Below are 23,544 nucleotides of genomic sequence, written 5' to 3' on the forward strand. Positions count from 1 at the left end.
CATAGCAGCAACAGAGATCAAAACTGAATGGTCAGGTATGTCAGAATAGAACCAAAACAGCCTTTGCATCACATTGAAGAATAATTGAAAGCTTTAGAAAAATCATGGAGGGAATGAAGAAGGAGAATTTCAAGTAGGAGGAATTATACCACAAATGCCATTAAGATTCAAAGGAGATGAATACTTAAAAATGACCATTGAATTTGACAGCTAAAAAGCTTCAGGTATTTTTTCTGTGGTCTATTTTTTGCAGAGTGGTGCAACTAGAAGCCAGATTTCAGTGGTCTCAGAACTAATGGGTCACAAGTCAATCATGACACTATTCCTTCAAGCATTCAATTAGGAGAAGGAGGGAGAGAGAGAGTGGTACCCAAAGAGAATGTCAAGATTACTGGAGACAATGTTATTTTGTATGTTTATCTGTTTTATAAGGATGAAAGTGATGTGAACATGCATCCAAATCCTTATCACCAGCCCTGACCTATTCTCTGAACTCAGAGTCTTATATCCATGTGAATGCTTGATACATCCTGAAATCACTCCAGGCACCTCAAGTCCAATATTCCTCCTTTTCTCTAAACTAGTCTTTCTCTTGTATTCCATGCCACCCTTCAGTGAACCAAACTATGAATCTGTACCTTATCCTTCACCAACTACTTCAAAATAAATTCCTACCTCCTATATGGTTTGAATACACACACACACACACACACACACACACACACACACACACACACACACATCCTTCTTTCTGTTCCCTGGTATAGATCTTAATCCTCTCCTATCTAGACTCCATCCTCCACCCTGTATCACAGTGATCTTCCTAAGACAGGACTTTGAACCTGTCATCTTTCTGCCAGATGCTTTGATGGTCACCTTCTACCCACAAGATAAAGACCTAAGCTTTTCATGAAAGAACTCTGGTAATAATCTAATCTTTACATATGAGAGAGGACTGCTCTCTAGTGACGCCAAAATGACTGCCCTTGCCTGATCACGTGTTCTAGATACACTTTCTGCTTCTGCTCCTGCTTTCCCCCTTTGTCTGGAACAGCTTTCTATACTTTCTTTGATTAGCTGTAACTCTACTCATCTTTCAGGACTTCAACTAAACATCACATTCTGTATTTAACCTTCTTTGAAACCCTCCCATCATCCCCCACGGTGGCTAAGTGCACTTCACTCTACAGTTATAGTGCCCTACATACATTACAACCATAGAGTTGTAGATGAATTGAAGATGTCTCTGTGTGACTGTCTTTCCCTGGATTTTAAGCTCCTTAAAGCCATAAATGTGACTTGATCCTTTTTGTACCTTTGTATTTAGCATATCACCTGCACATGGTGACTGCTCAACTGCTTGTTTAACTGACCTAAGCGGACAAGGTGGGAAGGTAAAGATGCTCAAGAGAGAAGGAGGACCCACACAAAAAGGTTTAAGAAGAGGTTATAGAGGGTGGAATAAGGATGCTGTATTATGAGCTAATTCTGATAGAAGAAATCCCCCTTTAACTATGAAGGGGGATCTAGGAGGAAGGAGGTAAAGGTGGAGGCGATGCAGGTGGTGAGGAAGGAAGGGAGTTTCAGGTGCAGGGCTCTATCTTCTTTGTCAAACAGGTGGTTGAACAGAGGGAGTGTTCAACTAAAATTTAGTGAAGGTAGTAGTCGTGAAGAAACATAGGATATATTTGCTCTGGAAGTAAATGCACATCTTAAATGCAAAGACCCTAGAAATATTTCATTCTGAAATGCACCATGTCGTAAGGATTCATTCATACACTTGAGATTCTTTTTCGATGCAAAGCTTTAGATACACATGTAACATTTTCTCTGCATATGTGTGCAGATGCTTGTGCCTGAAGATCTTCGCTTTTCTGCCAGGCTGCAGACCTGCCCGCAGAGCTGGTATCGGTTGTTATGACATTGCTGTTAGTGACACCCAGTGAAACATGGCTCATGGCAAGGCTGCCTGCACTGTGGGAAGAGTAGCTGCAAATCATCTTGAGAAAGGCACATTTAGTGTTAGTCTCTTGCCTACAAAGAATAACATAGAATTTGGGGAAGAATGTGCAACATAGGATCCCATAGTTAGAAATGAAACCAATGATGATCTCCACAGCTGGCAAATATTTGCCAAATGTGGTAGCGTAGACGGGGATGAATGTGATCCAAGCTATGAAGTAAATGAGCATGCCCAATGTTATGAATTTGGCTTCATTGTAATTCTCAGGTAACTATCTGTCTTTGAAGGCAAATATGAAGCAAATGAAGGCCAGGATGGCAATATAGCCCAACATGGTGCTCAATGCAAGGATAGATCCCTCTCACATTCCAGAATAATGACTCTGGGCAAGGAGACATTCTCTTCCACAGCAGGTGCTGCAAAGATGAGCCAGAGTGTGCAAATGACAACCTGGATACCCGTGCAAGTGAAGATGATGGGGCTCGGTTTATAGAGGCACTTCAGGAAGTTCTGCAACTTGGGATCAAAGCTGAAGGCTAGCAGAATTTTCAGGGACTTCATCAAAATGCAGGAGATGCAGAGAGTAAAGCTCACGCCAAATAGTGTCTGCCTGGTTTTACACGTGAAGTTTTGTGGTTCTCCAATGAAAAAGTCTGTGCTGGCAAAGTTGAGGAAATGACAGAAGAGGATTACGTAGCAGACCATCAATCCCCCGGATGATTTCACAACGGGTGTGTTCAGATTTCTTGTAAATATTATGCCAATGGCCAGAACAAATATGATTCCCAGCAGAGAGAGGGCCAGGAGCAGGATAGCCAAGGAGTCATTACAGTTGAGATACTCCACTTCCTTTTCAAAGCACACTGTGCTCCTTACAGGGGCCCAGTGAGTTTTGCTACTGCATAAAAGGCAGTGATCCATATCTAAAAGACAGGAGATTCAGTTACATTGCAAACATTTAAACCAGGTGATTGTCCGCAATGCTATAAATGAGACTCCTAGGTAAAAGTTCTGACTGGAAAACAGATATAGATAATTGTCACATTGGTTACTTATTAAAATAAAGCATGCACACAACCCATGGAAGGTGAGAGAGAAAGGGTGACAGTGAGGAAAGAGGAAGAAGGGAAGAGAAAAAAAGAAAAAGTCATCTGGGCTGTGAGTCTTTAGGAAATTAATACACTTGAGATAGAGGCTGGCCTCCTATGAACTTGATATTATAGGTGGTGGTTCAGGGACTGTCAAGAATAAGGGCTTTGGAACCAGACATACCGCAAGCCCTTTCTCAATCATTTACTATTCCTGTAATCTTGAACAAGCGAATTGAACTTTCTGAACCTATTTCCAAATCCCTTAAAAAAAGACTCTGCCTGGGTTTCCCTGGTGGCGCAGTGGTTGAGAGTCCGCCTGCCGATGCAGGGGACACAAGTTCATGCCCCGGTCCGGGAAGATCCCACATGCCGCGGAGCGGCTGGGCCCGTGAGCCATGGCTGCTGAGCCTGCGCGTCCGGAGCCTGTGCTCCGCAACGGGAGAGGCCACAGCAGTGAGAGGCCTGCGTACAGCAAAAAAAAAAAAAAAGAAAAAAAAAAAGACTCTGCCTCACTGGGGTGCTGCATTCAGTGACATAATAAATATAAAATGTTTTCAATGGAGCACTGCACACAGTATAAACTTAATATGGTGGGAGCTGCTATTATAAGTAAGGCTGCAGTTCTTCTAAAAGCAGAGACAATATGGTTGGGTCACCCTAAAAGCTCTCTAAAAGTGGGATAACACAGGATTGTAATCAATGTCAGTTGGTGAAGAATTAGTTTATTTTTTCCCCAGGAGGTTAGTAAAATTGAGCATCTCACACAGGCAGTGATAAGCTTGAAAATGATTTATGCTGATTCTGGCTGCAGGGTGGCATGAATAGTTTATATCAGAGTGGAATTTCTAGGAATTTGGTTGCTTTTGGTTTCCTATTCCCACCCCCTATAGATGGGGTCCCACCTACTTCCAAAAAGCCTCTCTTCGGGCATCCATCTGATTACACTCCACAGTGCCTGTGTTTTCTTCCTTAATCTCAAAGTCAGGTTGTGTTTCTATTTATAAACTTATTCACATTTCCAGCCTCCTCCTCTTTCCAAACCCTATTTCCCTACAAATATGCATTCTTCTCTGTCCTCCCCTTAACCACCGCTGCTAGTGTCTGCCATTTCATTCATTCATTCATTCATTATCATTCATTTTTGGCCCGGTCTATGTACAAGAGCTGTGTGCTAGAGACACACAGAGAAGAATAGATGGTGTCCTTTCAAATCACTGAGCACTTTCCCTTCAAAGTCGTGCTCAGTCTTCTACACTTGTTCTTGGAAGCAACTTGCCCTGGTTGTCAAAGACAGCCCAGATTGTATCTTGAAAAACTCTTGTACACCTTTATGGGACATAAATGCTGCATATTTTCTTGGTGTTTTTATTTATTTCACTTGGCAGACAGTCACTAGATACCATGTTACCTGGAAGATTTCCTCCCCAATTACTTTGTTACACAGCACAATCCATCTCGGAGAGATACATGGCATTGTTGTGAGACAGTGATAGAACATGAATATTGGAATGTTTACATTGGGATACTTCTCTCTTTGGAGCCAATAAGCATTTGGGAACTATTCTGGCTCTGGAGTTCTCAGCTTTTATAGGAGCTGAGTAGGAATGCTACAATAAACCAGGGAATATAATGCTTTTAAAATAGGCTTAGCTCCAGGAAAAGTACTGATGGCTCCTTTCAGGGCTCCAAAGGCTGCCGACCTCACTCTTGCTCTTTACTTTGTGTATTTTCCTCTGACCTTGTCAAATTGTTAAAAACAGATCTGGCAAACAATCAGTATCATCTCATCTCTATCAGTAGTTCAGCTCCTCCTCTCACAGAAGGTTCTTTCTTTTTAGGCTTCACTGTTGCCTCTTGGTAGGAATAACGAGATCTCCAGGGTATGCACACCTCTGGGTTTTCATCATGCTCAGTTTAGTTAATTCAGCATTTATTTATTTATAGTTATTATGCCCTGATTACAAGTCAGGCACGTCTGTGTGGGGGATATATGGACAAAAATAGACAGAGAACTCGCATTATTTTAAGAGGTGCTGGAGAGTAAGTCCAGTGGAGAGGATGACATCTTCCCTTGGAAGTGAAGTCTCTTTTACATCTCTATTAGCTATTGGTTGTGCATCTGCTGCTAAAATAGAGCATATTCCAAGAGAAAATGAAATCTCACTGGAATTTAATCTAGCAGAAGCATCTGGCACTTTTTACCTTTCAGATGAAAAAATTAACCAAACAGAATTCATGTTAAAAAAAAATCAGCCTAAGAGAAATTGTTCAGATGTGTCACTGTACATGTTGTAATGAGTGTAATTAATTACCTGTCTGATTATTATAGTGATTTTCAGGAGAGTTCACACATTCATAGCAGCAGATATGTTGACTTTTTATGGTTTTCTTCATTTGCCCAGGACTGCATTCCTTGGAGCATTTAGATTGAATTTGCTGCAAAGTGAAAAGAAATCCTGAATAGGTTTTTTAAAAGATTTATCTTAATTATCCTTCACTTAATTTAAAGATTTATTTACAAAATAGTATTTTGGTCTTTTTTTTTCTTCATAGTGTAATGGAATTGTTTTGTTATCTGGAGGAATTTCAACAAGTTTAAAAAATAGAAAATATTTCAGATAGTGAAACAGTTTAGGAAGAACACAGTTTTTGTCACATTAATAACTTTTGTAAGCAAATAAGGGAAATTAACTCTTTCAAAAAGTCCCTTGACTCAGAATTATTGGACTTTATATTCTTTAGAAGAAGGTTGTTAATCATGCTATTTAAGGAGCATGCCCAGTCTAATCTTAAAAAAGAAAACAATGGAAAAATTTGAATTTAAAGCCATTGAAGTATTAGTTAAAAAGATAACCCTAGTTATATAAATAATATTTAAATCACCCTGAGAATTTAGGTTACAATGCTGCATGTCACAATGTGAATCACACGTAGCATTCTACTTTTATGGAACCCTCTGTTCCCAATATAGCTAATAACTCTTTCCATTTCAGCTGTGTTTTTTTTTTTCCATTCCTAATCCCTTTCTCATGGCACATCTCGTGAGATAAAAATTACCGTCTCACTTTTACCCTTGGAAAGCCAAAGCAGAATGGGTAAATGAGGCTTTCTCTAGATTCTCTTAACAGCTATTCCTAGCCTGGAACACAAAGTCCTTAGCTAACTAGTCTTTTCTTTGGGACATGAAAATGATCTGACCGAGAGAGAAAAGTAGCCAAGATTAGTAGCCGTTGGTTCACAAGTGCTGGCTTTCTTCTTCTCACCACAGCTATTGCTGATCTGGGTTTTCAGCAGGCAGGATATCTGCCTTGTGGATTCCCCAGGCAAAACTCTTAATCTGAAGTATCCACACTCCCGGAGGGTGCTCCAAAGACACAAAAGGATTTAACTACAAAATAAAGCTGGACATCATTAGGAGGAGAAAAGTGAAATCTTTCTTCCCAGCAGGACAGTTCCTTCTCTCTCCCCACATAAGAGACAGCGAAGACATTCTAAAGTCTAGTATTGGTAACTGGGGGACATCAATAAATTTAAGATTATTTGATATTTTGGACTGTGGTTTTTGACGACTTACCAAAATGCTGATACCCCAACTAGCCTGCAGATTGACAAGTGAATCTTGAAGTCTGACCTAACTGATCTCAGATCTTGTTGGTTTCTACTACTTCCTTGAAATATGTATGGGTGTTTCCATCAGAAAGAAAGCCTTGTCCCTCTTTTCATGGTTGTCAGTCCCTTCCGTTTAGTCCCTAAAAGCCCCACTCAGTTATCTGTCATCCTATCATCTCCCCCACATTTAGTGTCTCCCCTACAAAGTCTGGAGATGTCTTGGTAACAGTTAAAAATAGCACTTCTTGCAGAAGTTATAATAGGGAATCCTCTCTATATTCAATAATAAAATGAGTCACAGCATGGTTTAAAAAATCCAGCATGAGTTACGGTGTTTAGAAGAGTGTTGGGTTCACAATGTAGTTGTGAGGATGATAGTGATGATAACGAAGACAATGATGAAAGTTTGAGAATGCAGAAGGATGGCTACATTTCTGTGTTTCAAGGAAAAAGTACCTTACTTAACTGAAATTTATGACAGGCAAAATTAGAATAAGATAGTGGCTTAAAGCATTTCTATGTTCATTCTTTCGTTGAACACATACATTTTGAGGGCCTATTATATGCCAGGCACTGTTGCAATTACTGGAGCCACAGTAAGGAATGAAATACAAAATTCCATGCTCTCAGAGGCCTTCTGTTCTAGTTGACAAGATTGATAATAAACAAAATAAAAATAAGCAAAATGTACAGAATGCTAGATAGTGATAAGTGCTAAGGAGAAAAACTAAAGACAGGAGGGTATAGAAGAAATATTAGGTTGACAATGCAATTTTAAATAAGGTGACCAGGAAAGGGCTCCCTGAGATGGTGACATTTTAGGAAAGACAGAAGGGAAGTTAGAAAGTGTACCATGTGGACATCAGAGAAGATTATTACAGGCAAAGGAAACAGCAGGTAAAAGGCCTTGAGCTAGGAGAAGGGAAGACATGTATGGAAGATTGAGAAAGCCCATGGGGTTGTAGGAAGGTAGTGGGAGATGAGGTCAGGGAGGTGCTGGTGGCAGGTAATGTATGGTATTTAAAGACACTGGCTTTTCCCCTGAGAGAAATAGGATGTATAGGGAGGGTTCTGAGCAGAGCATGATATTTTACAGGATTACTCTGGCTTCTGCCTTAAGAACAGACTGAAGGGGCTAAGAGTGGAAGCAAGGAGCAGTTAGAAACCTACTATCTGAATCTGGGTGAGAGGTGATCCTAGCTTGGAGTGGGGTGGTAGCAACAGAATAGAGGACAAAAGTGTCAGATTCTGGACTCATTTTGAAAGTATAACTTAGGATGGATATGAAGTGTGACAGAAAGAGAAGTGACAAGGATCCCACCAGATTATTCCATGAGCAGCTAGGAGAAGGGAGTTGCCATTTATTGCAATGGGGGTAGCTTTTGGAGCTCAGTCTTGGAGATAATTAGTTAAGATAACTACCAGACACCCAGGTAGAGATGTCAGTCAGGCAGTTGTGTATTTACTTGAGTTGAAATTCAGAAGATAAAAATCTGGGAGTCATCTGCCTTCTATATAGTGACATTATTTAAATGCCTGGATGAGATCACTAAGGAAAAGTGCAGACCAGAAAGAGGAGCGGTTCTGAGCTCTGGGCCCACCAATATTTATAGGCAATAAGAATGGTAAGGAAACAGCAAAGGAGACTGAGAAGTAGTGGCCAGAAACAGAGGAAGAAAACCAAGGGAGTGTGCTGTTGTGGAAGCAAATAAAGAAGGGAGAATAGGGCTTCCCTGGTGGCGCAGGGGTTGAGAGTCCGCCTGCCGATGCAGGGGACACGGGTTCGTGCCCTGGTCCAAGAAGATCCCACATGCCATGGAGCGGCTGGGCCCGTGAGCCATGGCCACTGAGCCTGTGTGTCTGGAGCCTGTGCTCCACAACGGGAGAGGCTACAGCAGTGGGGGGCCCGCGTACCGCAGAAAAGGGAGAATAATTAGCCAGTAAGTGAAGTAAGATGATGTTTGTATTTATTATCTAGAGAGAAAGAATTTTGATGGACTGAAAAGAGTTCAAAAGAATTATGGGAGGAGAGATATTGAGGCCAGTGAATATATTCAACTTTTCCAAGGAGTTTTGCAGTAAAGAGAAATAGAGGAATGGGTAGTATATGGAGGGGAAAGTGGGGGATCAATGGAGTTCTTCGGGTTTTTTTCTTAAGATGGGAGGAAAAACAGCATGTTTGTATCACTGTTTAAATAACACAGAAAATACTTGAGGGTGCAGAAGAGAGTGGAGAATTGCCAGAGCAATGTCCTTGAGTAAGTAAAAGGGGTTGGGATTCAGAAGTCAACTGGAGGAGCTGACCTTGGCTAGGAGCATAGACAGTCCATCCACAGTGCCAGATGGAAAGCAGGGATACAGGCACAGATGTGGTGGCAGCAGAACACTGGAGTTCTCTTTTGATTGTCTCAGTTTTGTTAGTCAAATAGGAAGCAGGGTCCACTGAAAGTGAAGATGGGGAAGATGTGTTGGAGTCAAAGAAGAGAAAAGAAAGTATAAAAGGCCATCTAGGAAGGTGGACAGATTATGGGCTAGGGTAATAGTCTGATTGCCCAATAGCATTTAGGACCCACTGGAGGTTAGAGATGAATTTTAAATGAGAACAGTCAGCAAGGTAGGTGGGGTTTTTTTCTTTTTCTTTTTTGCTTGTTTGTTTTTGCCAAGTTCAGCTACATGGGGGCTATACTGATTAGTTTAATATCACCAAGATTATACTTCGGTCCAATTAATAAGATGAAGAGAGAGATGGGCAAGGAAGTTGAGGGTGTGTACAAGGGAGTGATATACAAGTTGACTATGGAATTTAAGGGGGGAAGTTGGGGACAGAGAACAGGCAGTAGGACCGCTGGAGGTCCTGGCAGGGTCAAGGACTTTGGCAGTTGAAGTACCAATTGATTTGAATGCTACAAAGCAGCCAACAGCAAAATTACCTCAAGATTCCTGAACTCAATTTTTGTTTCTTGGTCTGTGACAATGAAGACATCATTCTTCGGGTCGTATGGTGCCATCTTGGCAATAGTCATGTGGCTGTTGATCTTCCAGAGCACAACATCATATCCAGTATTCATATCTCCATGGGCATCAAAATGAAATGAACTCCCTGCATCTGTGAACGTCACATTTTTCAGTACATCAAGTAACTATGAACAATAAAAACAGAAGCAAAGACTGATAGAAATATTGTAAGTGTATCCGTTATCCCAATTGTAACACTGCCTTACAGGAATATCACTTAAAAATTAGAAAAAGGACATTCTGGATCAGTGAGTGTGGTAATTAGTTGAGAAGGTTTTTAACTACTAGGCAACAATATGAGAAATGTTGAGAATTTCTGCCAAAGTCTTGCTCTGTGAATTTGAGAAAGCAAGTTAATGTTTATGGAGGTAGTTTCTCTAGCCTACAAAATTGAAATCTGACCATCTTTACTTTCTCCACGTTGCAGAATTAATGGGTCCTCTGGGGCAGATGCCTGGGCTCTAATTCTGGTTCCATATTTCATTAGTGGTGTGATCTTGGCAGTTACAATTTCTTTCTAGGCCACAGTTGAGGTAAATGAAACCTACTTAATATGATTATTGTAAGAATTAAATGTAATTATGGATGTAAGCACTTTAGCCCTGTATATGGCACAGATTAGGGGTTAATAGAGATTAGCTTAATACCTTTAAGTACCTGTTATTAGCTAATAGGGATGTTGTGCAAATAAATAAAAATACTTTGCGTCTATCAACTAATAAAGTCACCTGACATTCATACATTACATGCTAATACTCAAATCTGTGATGCCCTTTTACTCCATAACAACTCAGCAAAGCACGCTGAGCAGGGATCGTCTTCCTCTTTTCTCAGAGGAGGACCCCAGCCAAGGGGTGAAGGACCTTATCTGAGGATACACGTCTTGACTTTCATTATGAGGTCTTTCCATTGCACCTAACAATATATCCATTTAAATTCTCCTCATTATCTTTTTCCTTCTGACTCAAGGCAATCATCCCTGTGCCATTTGGAGTTATGGAAGGCAGGAAATTCATCCTTTCCTTCTAGAGTCACAATCAGCCTGGGCCTTTGGCCAAGTCTGAGTAGGTAATCCAAGCCAGTAGCTGTCATGCTCACCAACCCCAAATGAAGGCTGAGGGGACAGAAATACAGACCTGGGCAACAGTCCGGTAACAACGGCACCCTGCTCTTGGGGTGTGTGCTGAGGGGCGTCCCTACCCGAGAAGTTTAATTGGTGAGCCTGTGGTAACTGCTAGTGTCTGCCTCCTAAGTCCATACTCGTTTGGTGGGACGAGTAGATCTTCTCATCATCTCCAATGGTTTTCAAGTCTGTTTCAGTAATTGAGAGCATAGTAAAGTGATTTCGAAATTCTATTTCCAATTTAGTTCAGAAAATGATTTTTTTTAGCTTGAGAAGAAACATAATGAAAAAGTACTTTTCTTGTTACCCAGTTTGTTCAGTGAGAACTTGTATGCAATAGAGATAGAACAGAAAATGTTTTACTGACAAATGAGGCAGCCGTATTGAGCTTGCACTGCAGGAGAAGAATACTGGACTGGGAGGGAGGAAAACATTTGAGTTCTGGCTCCACGGGCCCGTGCATCTATATCTGTGATGCTTATGTGGCTTTTGTTGGGTGCAAAATCTATGAAACAAGGCTGAAATTATTCTATTTGAATAGAGTTATTCTTATTCTATTTTTTCCTAGTTAATCTTTTTTTTAAAAAAAAATATTTATTTATTTGTTTGTCTGGCTGTGCCGAGTCTTAGTTGTGGCATGTGGGATCTTTGCTGCCGCGTGTGGGATCTTCATTGCGGCATGTGGACTCTTAGTTGCGGTGTGTGGGATCTAGTTCCCTGGCCAGGTATCGAACCCGGGCCCCCTGCATTGGGAGCACGGAGTCTTAACTACTGGAACACCAGGGAAGTCCCTTAGTTAATCTTTTATGAATATTTCTTTCCTTCAGCTTTTTTTCCCCTTTGGCAAATAGAATATAAGAAAACCAAACTGTATTTTAAGTAAATATATTAGCTACAGTAGTCATGTCAATAACCAAATATCACTTTAGCAAAATCTCTAAGCATGTATATTGATTTTATTATATGTCCTCACAGGTTTCTTAGTTCTTTTAATCAATTCAAATTAATTAGTATTGCTTTAAAGAAGCAGGATGTCAGATCTAAGGTGGTAGAAGTAACTGACAAAATCTTATTCCAGCAATTGCCTGGAACAAAAAATATGGAGGGAACAAAACTAGAACAAGTAAAGCCCTACCTTCAATGTTCCCATCTCTACCTGTGTATTATTTTTCTTCTGTTCCTTCCTTAAGCAATATACACACCTAAGCCCCAGGAACTTAGTTGTTTAGAGAGCATATCCTCTTCCATTCTTTTGTTTGAACTATAATTTCCACCAGTTTTTTCCTCCATTTAATCAGGCTTTACAGGGTAAATTTCTGACACATATACGTTCTGTAAATAATGATAACATTGTATGATGTAAATAAACTAGCACAATTCCATGTTTGTTCTTACAGGAAAGAGGGTGGAGGCAAACAAAACAGTACATTCATCACTTGTTAAATATTCTATTGAACATTTGCTCTGGATTAAGGTAATTTTGAACATTAATGCTTACAGTTATTAAGCTATTTAAGGCTTTTTCCATCCATTATTTGTTTATTTTTCATCAAGACTCTGAAACTCATGATAAGTTGACTCTAAAATATTTAGAGAGTAGGATTTGCGTCTCCATGATTATATAATTCACCTCTGTATGGTAATGACCTATTTCTGAGAACACGAGGTCAGGAGACCACTCCAATTAAGCTGCTGTGGTTGATGTTGTTTTCCACGTCCTCAGCCTCTCTACTGTCCACTACGTCTCCGTAAGTGAGCTGTGCTTGTGAAAAGAGGTATCTATGTGAGTGAATTAGAGACTAGCAAGGAAGCAGCCTTGCATCTCTGTCTGGTACCCAACCTATGTCTTTTTCTTTTGTAAACTTTTCCATGGTGTAGCAAAAACGCACATGACTAAGGCTGGGACAGTTTCACTGCTAACTCTATGAGTGCCCACGGGCCAGACCCTTATGGCTGAGGTCCCCTCCATCTCTAAACTGCTGCAAGTCTCAGTCACCAGTAACACTTCTTCTTGCCAGTTCTTTAGGATGAAGTGTAATGAACAAGAATCTGTGGATCTTCCATAATATTTAAAGATTAGAGATGATGTGTGTCAATGCTTAGTATAGTAGGCCTTAAACATTATTAGTTATTATTTTCCTCATTGCTCCACAATCTTTCCCTTTTTGTCCTAATGTCTCTTCTGACTTCTGGACCACTACACTTGAATGTCTCATAAGTTCTTCACATTCAACATGTCCAAAACGGAATGCTTAATATTTCTTCTCACGTCCAGACCTTCACTTTTCTCTGTGTTTCCATCTCAATAAATGGCACCAGTTGCCCAAATTTAGAATCATTTGTGACATCTTTGCTTTTCTCTGTCATTCTTTACATCCAATCTATCTCCAAATACTCTTCGTCTTTCCTCTTAAGTATATGCCTCTCCATCCTCATTGTCACACCCTTAGTACCTGTAGTACTTATATCTGAAGTATAAGGCATCCTTATTGGATGCCTGGATTACCAAACTGGTCTTTCTCTGTCTAGTCTTGTGTTCCTCTAGTCAATGTACATTGCAGTAGGAATACTATTTCTACAATGGAAAGCAAGTCACATCACTCTTCTGTCTAAAAATAGCTTTAATTGGCTCCCCTTTGCTCTCTCAAGTCCAAACCCTTAAACATAGCTTGCAGACTTTCTATTGAAAGGATGGTCTTTGTACCAGCAATATCAGCATCACCTGAGAGATTGTTAGAAGTGCAGACTTTCAGGTCCCCCACACTGGGACTACTGAATTAGCATCAGCATGATAATCATATTACCAGGTAATCAAGTTTGAGATGCTCTGATTGATAAGGCCCTAATGATGGATGCTTCACTAACCCTCCACTCTCATTTGCCTGTAATTTCCACAAAAGACTCCAGTTCTATGGCACTACTTTCTGATCCCCGAAGATGCCATGCTTTCTCTCTCTGTGACTTTGCTGGAGTATTTCTGTCCTGCTTAACTCCTACCCATCTATCATATTCACCAGAGATGTCATGATCTTTGGAGAATGTTCTCTGAATTGCTAATACTGGATTAGTTGCCTCAATTATATGCTTCTCTACCATCTTGTATTTATATGAAACATTGTAATGCATTCTTCTGCACTTTGATAAGCTCCTTAATTGTTAGATTGTTTACTCCTCTAGACACATGACTCCTTTAGGGAGAAAATTGTCTTGTTCTCCATAATATTTTCAGCACTCAACACAATGGCTGGAACATTGAGACACCCAACAAATATTTGCCAAATAATTGTGTAAAGAGTAGTTTGACTATTATACATTCTCTCATCCCACATACACCACTCACTACCTTGTATATCATCCACAGTAGAGGAAAACAAAAAAGAAAACCAAAATCACTATTCACAACAAGGAGGTGGTATTCTCACACACATCTGAGGAACATAAAAAAAATCTGTTGAGATAAAACAAGTATGACTGTGCTATCCCTGAATACTGCTCACACACATCACCAAATGTGGAGCCAAAGTAAGGATTATCCTCAAATATTGGAAAAAACTAACTCCTTTAAAGTTATTTGAATCTAAAATCATTCAGAAAGTATTATTTAAATATTAGCGAATTTTGCCAGGGGACAAAATAATTTTTAGGAGTATATTTTTGATTAGTGACCCTAAGTGTTGCTGATCTTTTAAATTTAATGTCTATGGAGATTTCTTCCTAAAAAGACAATTGTTTGCATTATTTGTCCAATTAATTCTGGCATAGACATGGCTCACTCGTGATCAAAGGAGCAAGGCACTCCCCTATTCCTCCTTTCCAGTCTGTTTCTGTTTGTTCTGGATTACCATGCTCCCGGGGTGGGCGGGAATAAACAATGACCCCAGGCTCCTAGTGTTTAAATAAAACATTTTAGAAGATCTGCTTCAATTATACTTTCTCAAGATTTTTCCTCAGGATGTTTGAGACTTATTCCTGACTTAAAATACTTTTCCAGAGGATAAATAGCTATTGCTATTTGTACTTCTCTTCTCTTATGAGTCTCTTTATAGCTCCTCCCCTTTATCCCATCTGTCTCTGATTGTCTATTTTCTCTCCATTACTCTTTCTCAACCTCTCATTCTTAAAATTTCATGTAGTGGTTTCATTATGTTGGTCCACTTAGAGTTTTTTTTTTTTTTAACTAATCCTTCATTAAAGTTTTACATTACAAAGAGTATGTTTTCAAACAGGTATCTTAAAATCACTAGACATATAAATTTGTGTGTGTGTGTATACACACATATTTTAAAGAGAGTTTTAATTAAAAATAAAAATTCTAATCTCTAGTCTTACCTCTTCATTAGGTTTTTTTTTTGCCTTGCATTTACTTTTGCCTTGCATTACAAGGTGAAAACTAGTTTTAAAATGAGCACCCTATGACCATCACATGATTCACCCAAATGTAAGCTGATCACTTCAGACCTTGGAGCTTGTATTTGTGGGTGTTTAAAGTAAGAATGACAAAAGTAGAAACAGCCTGCCATGGACATTCACTTATGTGATCAGAAGAATTGGATCTTATTCCCTTTTACCTTTCTTCCCTAACAAATGTAAAATAAATATCTTTTTTGGAACATGATTCTGCCTTAAGACAGACAGGTTTGGCTTTGAATATACGTTAGTGAGAAATGTGTTTCTAATGAGTAAAATTTATCATATAAAGCAGCAGTTTGCTTTAAATGCCTTGTTTATGAACATTTAAAAAACACAATGGAAAATTTTCACTACAAAACTACAAAATTAGTTTGTAGAGTTTCTACAAACTAATCAAAGAGAAGAAAGGGAAAGACTTCTTTTACACAATTAGTGGTTCATTTAAACCTGAGATATCATAGGACTTGTTATGACTGACCTAACAACATTCATTTGAAGAAGACTGGAGTCCTAGGGAGACTGCCCTAAGTAAGAGTCATAACTGAAGGCGTTAGAACTATAACCACCAGAGACACCACGAAAACCAAAGGGTATGGAGTCAGAAGACCCAGACTAGAGTCATATTTCTGGTACTTTCAGCTTTAGTTTCTTTATGCATAATATTTAGCAATAATAAAGGGGATCATTAAACATACCTGGTCTTGTGTTTGTTAAGAGCATCAAAAGAAATAATCATTTGAAGCTTTGAAAAACTGCAAGATCAGATACAAATTCATAAACCAAAGGAAAATAGCACTATGAACAGAATCTTCTTGGAAATTAAAAGAACACAACTTTGGTGGGTCAGAGTAGGAGGTGAAGGTAAAATAAAAACTCTATTATCCTTAAGAACAAAGAACTAGTGGTAGAAATTCAGGTTATTCAAACACTGAAAGTATCTACTTATAAAAGGAATACAGTTAAGAGCAGTTTATATAAATATTGCAGATTAAAGAAAGGAGAGAAATGATGGTAGGGGAATTTTCTCAGATATGTGAGTTAGTACTTCCTATGGTTGAAAGGCATTGGGGTCTGACTGTCTCAAGCTTGGCACAGATCCCAAATGGCATAACCAAGGGCAAACACTGCTAGCTGAATACTGTGAACAAGTCCCGGCTCAGTGTAATCCCACAGGAAGTCATTTCTCAGCGAGAAGTTCCTTTCCATATCCTCGTTAGCCTTGTAGGCCAAAGTCCCCTGAGAATAGTTGGAAATGCATTGACTCAGATCACTGTCCTTAGTATATGCACAGGCAGAGCCTTGAGCATGGCATATTCATTTAAGGGCTTGTTATTATCACTGGGAAACATATGCAGATTTTGAAGAAAGGAATGGAAAGAGGACATATTCCTTCTTCTAAAGGTACACCCCACAACTTTGCCAATCCTTTTAACATTAGGAGTGGTGGTGATCTTGGTGGCCATTGACCAGTTATCGCTAGCAATCCAGATCTTATTTATATTGCTTTCAATAGCTTTACTGAAGAGATTGAAAACATGGAACTGACTCAGAAATACCACAGCGACACTAACCTGGCTTCTGCTATGATTCTCTCAAGTGTCTGACTGATCCTGACTTCAATGGTATTATCTGAGAGAAAGGCTGGGAGAACTTCTCTGAAGGCTATGCACACATTATTTGTTGAGGTCTGAATTGCAAAAGTGTTGAGAGCCAGTCGTCCATAGTCATCACCTGTGGTTAGGATGCCAATCCAGTTCCATCCAGATTTCTGAATCAGGTGGGCCATTGCTTTAGTTTAGTAGAAGTCACTGGGCACAGTCTGTAAAAATGAAGGAAAGTGAATTTTGTCACTTAGGGTTTCTGCAGTTGATTCATAACTCACCTGGAAATGGACAGAAACTTTTAGTTATGGTGTTGATGAGTTCCAGGTGGTGATTCATAGTAGATAGTCTTCTCTTTGATTTCTGTGAGTTTCCATAACATTTTCTAAATTCTTTGATCCTTTCCATCCTTCCCCTTCAATGAACTACTTTATAAATAGCTTAAATCATGATATTTAGTACCTGGTGACTGTTGAGAGTCATTGCTTTTCAATCATTTGGTACTGTGTATAGTATAAGCTCTTCAAGGGTTTAGGCTCTATCTTAAATCTCCATCTACACTCCTATATCCACTTATATCTATCTTATATCTCAGGCCAGGGCCAATAGTGGATATTTTTTAAATACTTAGAGATAAATATGGGAAAATGCAGCCAGTCAAATAAGCAAAATGAATTTTCGGACACCTAGTTTGTTCAAAATTTGTATAAATGACAACTTTGATGATTTTTATTCTAGGTAAAATAAATCATCCAGACAAATAATCATCTGTCCAGGGGTCAGCAAACTTTCTTCTGTAAAGGACCAGATGTAAAATATTTTAAGCTTTGTTGGTCACATGTGCTCTCTGTCATACATTATTTTTGTATTTTTTGTTACAACCTTTAAAAAAATGTAAAAATCATTCTTAGCTTGACATCTCAAGAGCTTGAGAGCCACATTTGACCCACAGGCTATACATTCAGTAGTTTTCGGACTCCTAATCTACTCAAAAGAGCAGCAGCATTTTAGGAGACCTCCCTAATGTGTGCAAAGTTTTGCCTAATTTACAGCTTTGTTGATTTTATTCTAGGGAGAGTTATTACCTTCCACAGCTGCAATTGCACTGTGCCACTTCCTCAGTGATTTTTTTTTTTTTTTTTTTTTTTTTTTTTACTATTTACAGCAGCTACATGGTATGGGGGAAAGACAATAGGCTTTGGAGTCAAACAAACTGTTAGAATCCTAACTCCAATAAACTTGGCAAAGGTAGTTAACATTTCTTTCCCTGTGAAACAACAGGATTCTTGTGAAGACTGAAGGAGAAATTTTAAATGGATAGTGGCACACAGTGGACATTCACTAAACCTTAATTCCCTTCCCAGTACCTGACATTACTATGCTCACCTTTACTGTGCCACCTGGGCTTCTGCAAAATCCGTGTTACCACGGACAGTCCCCTCTCCTACTGTGTGGTCTATCATGGAAATTACATTTTCCCATTAAACAGCCATTGTTAAAAATAGTCTACTTTTCTTACTTGTCACTTAACTAACCTTATACGTAGTCTAGAAATTTGGGGGCAAAGCCTTATCTCTGAGATATTTGGGGGAATAGTTCTTTTTGTTTTGCTTTGTTTTGGACTTAAACTTTTCATTATCAACTTCTCTAGGCTATAATATAATGGAACTCTCAGAGTCTTATATGGGTATATGCACTTATTTAGTCTAGCTCCAGAAAGTTAACTATTTTGAATTCTTATGTACTTATATTATACATGTATATATTTCTATCTGTTCACTTCTATCAGATGGTCATTTCTTGATAATCTGACCCTAAGCCTTTTCTAACTTTTTGCTTCTAATCTTCCTTGATTTTAGAAAGTAATGAACTAGTGAGTTACAGAGTGATGTGATATGAAGGCTAATTGGTTCAAAATCAAAACCAAGAGAGCTTGCTTGACTCTGAGTAATGTGCAAGAACTTAGTGCAGGGCTGTCTAATATAAACTTTGGTCTTTCAGAGACCATTTTGCTTACTTCCTGGTTAATGGTTTGCATTATAGGAAGCTCAGTAGTTCACAGTCTCTGCTCAAAGCCTTTCCATCATACTCAGAACAAAGCGCAAACCATACCACAGCTTACAAGGTGTATATGACCCGGCCCTTACCCACCTCTACAAATGCATCTCTTTCTCTGCTCCTTTCTGCCCAAACTGACCTAACCATATTGACCTTTTGTTATTCTTTGGACATTTCAACTTTGTACTTACTGCTTTCTCAGCCTAGGTACTCTCCTCTTCTCCCCATCTTCTCCTGACTGTCCCTTTTCATTCAAGTTTCAGGCTAAACGTCACCTCCTTGAGAGTCTTCTTTGACTTCCACGCCCCTTTACCCCTCACTTCCCCTGCAGTTTTCTTCATGGTACCTGACTGATGTTATTTTAGAAACAAGGCAGTTGAGGTGCTCAGAAGTTTCTGTCTTATCCAAATCACACTGAAAACTGTCAGAAACTAGACCTGACAGATTGAGGGATGACTACTCCCTTAGTGCTTTGATCACTATGCTATCCATAATAGGGCACATCCTTTTTTTTTACTGAAGAGAAAGAAAGGTTAAAGTAAAAGCATCTCCCCCACTAATTTCCCAGATCACCCTGATCCTTTCATGATAAAGAATATGATCAAACCCAATGTATGGAGGTAGAACAAAACCCACCTGTGGCATGAGCTGTAAATTCAACATCCGGGAGACAGCCATGGTTATTTCTGTGTAGCCAGCACCTATGACAGCCTTAACCCTTGGCATGTATCTGGAATAGTCACACTTAAACTCCACGATTTCTCTGGAGCAGTTGAACTTAGAGAGAAACCTCAGAGCAGCTGCCATTGCCTCTGTGACATCTATGCAAGTGTCATAGATTTCATACCCTAGTTTGACTCCAGATAATAGTGTTGAATTATTGATCATCTCAATGTTGTGTATCATGGCAAGAGTTTGAAGAAAATTTGATATTTCAAAGCTGTTGAGAAACAAGTTTTTTTGAAATTAGAACATAACTCTTCTACAGACATGATGATATCCTATTTTATTCTCATTTCTGCCGTATAATAGACAGTTTCTGAATCGGTGACACTTATCTCTTGAAGGATCTAAACTTTATTTATTTAAAAATAGTTTTTGATGGAAACCTTTCTCAAGAGTATATAAGGGGACCTCCCCGGCAGTCCAGTGGTTAAGACTCCGTGCTTCCAATGCAGGGGGCGTGGGTTCAATCCCTGTTTGGGCAACTAAGATCCCACATGCTGCGTGGCCAAAAAAAATATTTTAAAAAAAGAGTATATAGGAACCCACAGATTCTCAAATGGAGTCTACAGAACAGGATTTAACCTTTTCTTGGTTAATTTCAGGATCATTTTGAATATTCAGTTTAGTATTCTACAGTATGAAGATGTTTTTGTAGTTAGATGTCAGCATTTTATTGCTGTCCAAGAATCTGCTTTTATAGACTCTCCCATTTTTTACTTTTGTGATGCTAATCTATTGTGGTTGGAAACCAGACGAATAAGACTCTTAAGAATGACTTATAAAACAGGCTCTGGGTAAACGCACAATAGCTTTCTCCTAGATAACATGTACTATTTCAGTTCCGAGGCATAGATATTTCCCCTTTTAGTGGGTTTTTCCAGTTGGCTTCTGGACTTGCGATTATTCCAGAGCACTGAGTTGTTTAATTACTGATTTACTGTTAAGTTTATTTCACCCACCACTGTATACAGAAGGTTACAAACAGTGCCTAATACAGAGTAAGAATTCAATAAATACTTTTTGAATGAATAAAAGGGGATATTGTTCAGGGTTTTGATATTTTCAAGTTTCTTTTAATTCATTTAGTTATGATAAATTAAATAATATTTGGATAATGCTGTTTGTCATTACAGACTATCTAAATGTGAAGTTTGGCAATGAACATTAAGTGTTTAATTTAAAGAAAGAAACAAAGAAGAAAGGTTAAAGTAATGAATTGGCTGGTAAATAAAATGTGTAATATTTTCAGAGTCCCCCACGTGTTAGCTTCATGAGAGACTGAACCCTTTTGGTGTTTACCTCAGGATCCCCCATGCCTAGAATGCGACCTAGGTAATGTAGGCATTTAATAAATAGTTGTTCAATGTGAATGAATACTGTTTCTCTCAAGGAGTGACAATAAAGCAAAATGATGTTCAGTGGCTTTTTTTTCCAGAATAAATTTGCTTATTAGACCAAATGATTTTTTTTTTTTTTTTTTTTTTAATTTTTTTTTTTGTGGTACGCGGGCCTCTCACTGTTGTGGCCTCTCCCGTTGCGGAGCACAGGCTCCGGATGCACAGGCTCAGCAGCCATGGCTCACGGGCCCAGCCGCTCCGCGGCATATGGGATCCTCCCAGACCGGGGCACGAACCCGTATCCCCTGCATCGGCAGGCGGACTCTCAACCACTGCGCCACCAGGGAGGCCCCCAAATGATTTTTTTTTAATCATTTTCCATCCTTATTTGTTGGCCTATGATTGTGGGCCTTAAATCTGCAGTGCCTATTTAGTGCTCTGAAAAATCCTCATTAACTATTTTGGGGTATTCGCTGGTATTCCTGATAATCAATGATTAAGATGCCAGTAGCTCAAAATACCCAACTTAATGCCAGGAAGGAATCTTAGAGTGATGTGGGATCACATTTCACCTGAAAGCATTCATAGAGGGCATGCTAAACACTTTTTGATTAAAAAAAGAAAAAAAAGGAGGAGAAAAGAGGAGATTAAATTTATATACAAAAGTATCAAGATAGAAATCAGGATTTGAGAGTTAGAAGGAAGCAATGGGATCACATTGCTATAGCAACAGAGGCTGATGCTGCCTGTCTTTAAAAGTTATCCAGGCCCTTATTTTACAGAAGAGAAAAATCAGAAGCTGAAACTCAGAGAGTTTAAATGATTTGCCTAAATCTACAAAATTACTTTGTCACCAAACTGAAATTAGAATTCAAATAGCCTGTTCTCCTTAAAGAAAACCATCTGTAGTATCCTCCATCTAGCTTTATTTTTCTATAATACACTGTGACAAATGTCTTTTCTGTAGCCAAGCTTTCACAATATAAAGTGTTCATGAAGGAAGAAGGAACACTCTGAGTTGAAGTAGGTTCTTAATTCATTATGAAAGAATTAGATGATTTCAAGAATGAAATAAATACAGTGTTGACAAAAATGTTAGTATGGAGAAAAATTTTAAGTGCAGTCTATTTTAAACAAAGAATTAAATAAAGATCCATGTTTGAAACAACCCACATTTGTGGGTGATAGGAATATAATTGTGCTATGTATGCTTGTAGTGGACAGGCTACTGTGTCTTATTGGTTTTCTCCTGTGACTTCAGGGGTTATTCTTTATAGGCAAAATCCGAATAAATATATTAATGGAAAGCATTCATTGCCTCTGTACTTGGAGGTTGATTATACATATAGTGCTAACATATCTTTCTTGTAAGGAAGAATAGCAAGACTTAACTTTATGCAACTTAAAAATATATGAGTTTAAATTTTGTTAAAATAATTTAGATGTTACTACAAGTAAACATTTACATGCCCTAGTCTCACTGCATAATCTTGAAATCTAAATGTGTTCTCTGAAGCTTTACTCACCCAACACACTTCTGGATTTCTGGCCATCTGGGGTAGTCTTCTGAGGACAGCATTTTTTCATGAATGGCAAACAAACCTCCAATCATGATATGCCCTGGAGAAGTGGCAGCCACAAAGTCATCAGGGGTCTGGCAAGGCTAGGAAGTAGCAAAAATAATCACAAAACAGGTAATCAGTACTGTCAGTAGTGCCATGTTCCTATCTCATTTGCTCACTTCTTGCGAGTTCTGAGGAATCATTGAGCTCACAGAGTGCCAGCAACATCATTCTTTTTTTTTTTTTTTTGTGGTGCAGGCCCCTCACTGTTCTGGCGTCTCCCGTTGCAGAGCACAGGCTCCGGACGCGCAGGTTCAGTGGCCATGGCTCACGGGCCCAGCCGCTCCGCGGCATGTGGGATCTTCCCGGACCTGGGCACGAACCCGCATCCCCTGCATCGGCAGGCGGACTCTCAACCACTGTGCCACCAGGGAAGCCCCATCATTCTTATTTAACCTGTAAACACCATATAACGTATTGGATAGTGTCAAGGGCCAGAAACACTCAGTGTTCACATGCTTGATGACAGTCAAAACAGATCTTCACCAATAAGAACATAGCAGACTTTCTCACACTCCGTTGTTGATGTGTGATGGCAGTAATGCCAGGTAAAGCTCATAGAATTAGAAACACAGCTCCTCACTGTGATAGCATCTTTTACTCAACTGACATGTCAAGGGCTTTGAGTCATGCTGGCATTTCTTTTGAGGTAAGATATAGAATCTTCAAGAGGGAGCAGTTTGGGAAAGTTTTCCCTCTTCAGAAATGGACAGTTTTGGGACTTCCCTGGTGGCACAGTGGTTAAGAACCCACCTTCCAAGGCAGAAGACATGGATTCGAGCTCTGGTCCGGCAAGTTCTCACATGCCGTGGAGCAACTAAGGCCGTGTGCTACAACTACTGAGCCTGCTCTCTAGAGCCCGCGAGCCACAGCTACTGAGCCCACGTGCCACAGCTGCTGAAGTCTGCGTGCCTAGAGCCCGTGCTCTGCAACAAGAGAAGCCACCACAGTGAGAAGCTCACGCACTGCAATGAAGAGTAGCCCCTGCT

At 39.4% G+C, this 23,544-nt stretch overlaps 1 protein-coding gene across 1 annotated transcript; it reads right to left on the bottom strand.

Annotated features, from left to right (window-relative positions):
* Positions 1-1,772: 1,772 nt before the first annotated feature.
* On the bottom strand, positions 1,773-22,653 carry GPRC6A (G protein-coupled receptor class C group 6 member A; the record flags this gene model as incomplete). The annotated part of the gene is given in 14 exon segments (XM_079716730.1): positions 1,773-2,234; positions 2,238-2,324; positions 2,330-2,886; positions 5,367-5,490; positions 9,594-9,803; positions 16,257-16,259; positions 16,263-16,294; positions 16,297-16,507; positions 16,510-16,787; positions 16,790-17,006; positions 17,010-17,093; positions 19,507-19,810; positions 22,460-22,596; positions 22,600-22,653. Coding segments are annotated over 14 exon segments (2,760 nt in total).
* Between the last annotated feature and the right edge of the window lie 891 nt (positions 22,654-23,544).

Source organism: Hyperoodon ampullatus, assembly GCF_949752795.1.
Source record: "Hyperoodon ampullatus genome assembly, chromosome: 12".
Taxonomy (NCBI): Eukaryota; Metazoa; Chordata; class Mammalia; order Artiodactyla; family Ziphiidae; genus Hyperoodon; species Hyperoodon ampullatus.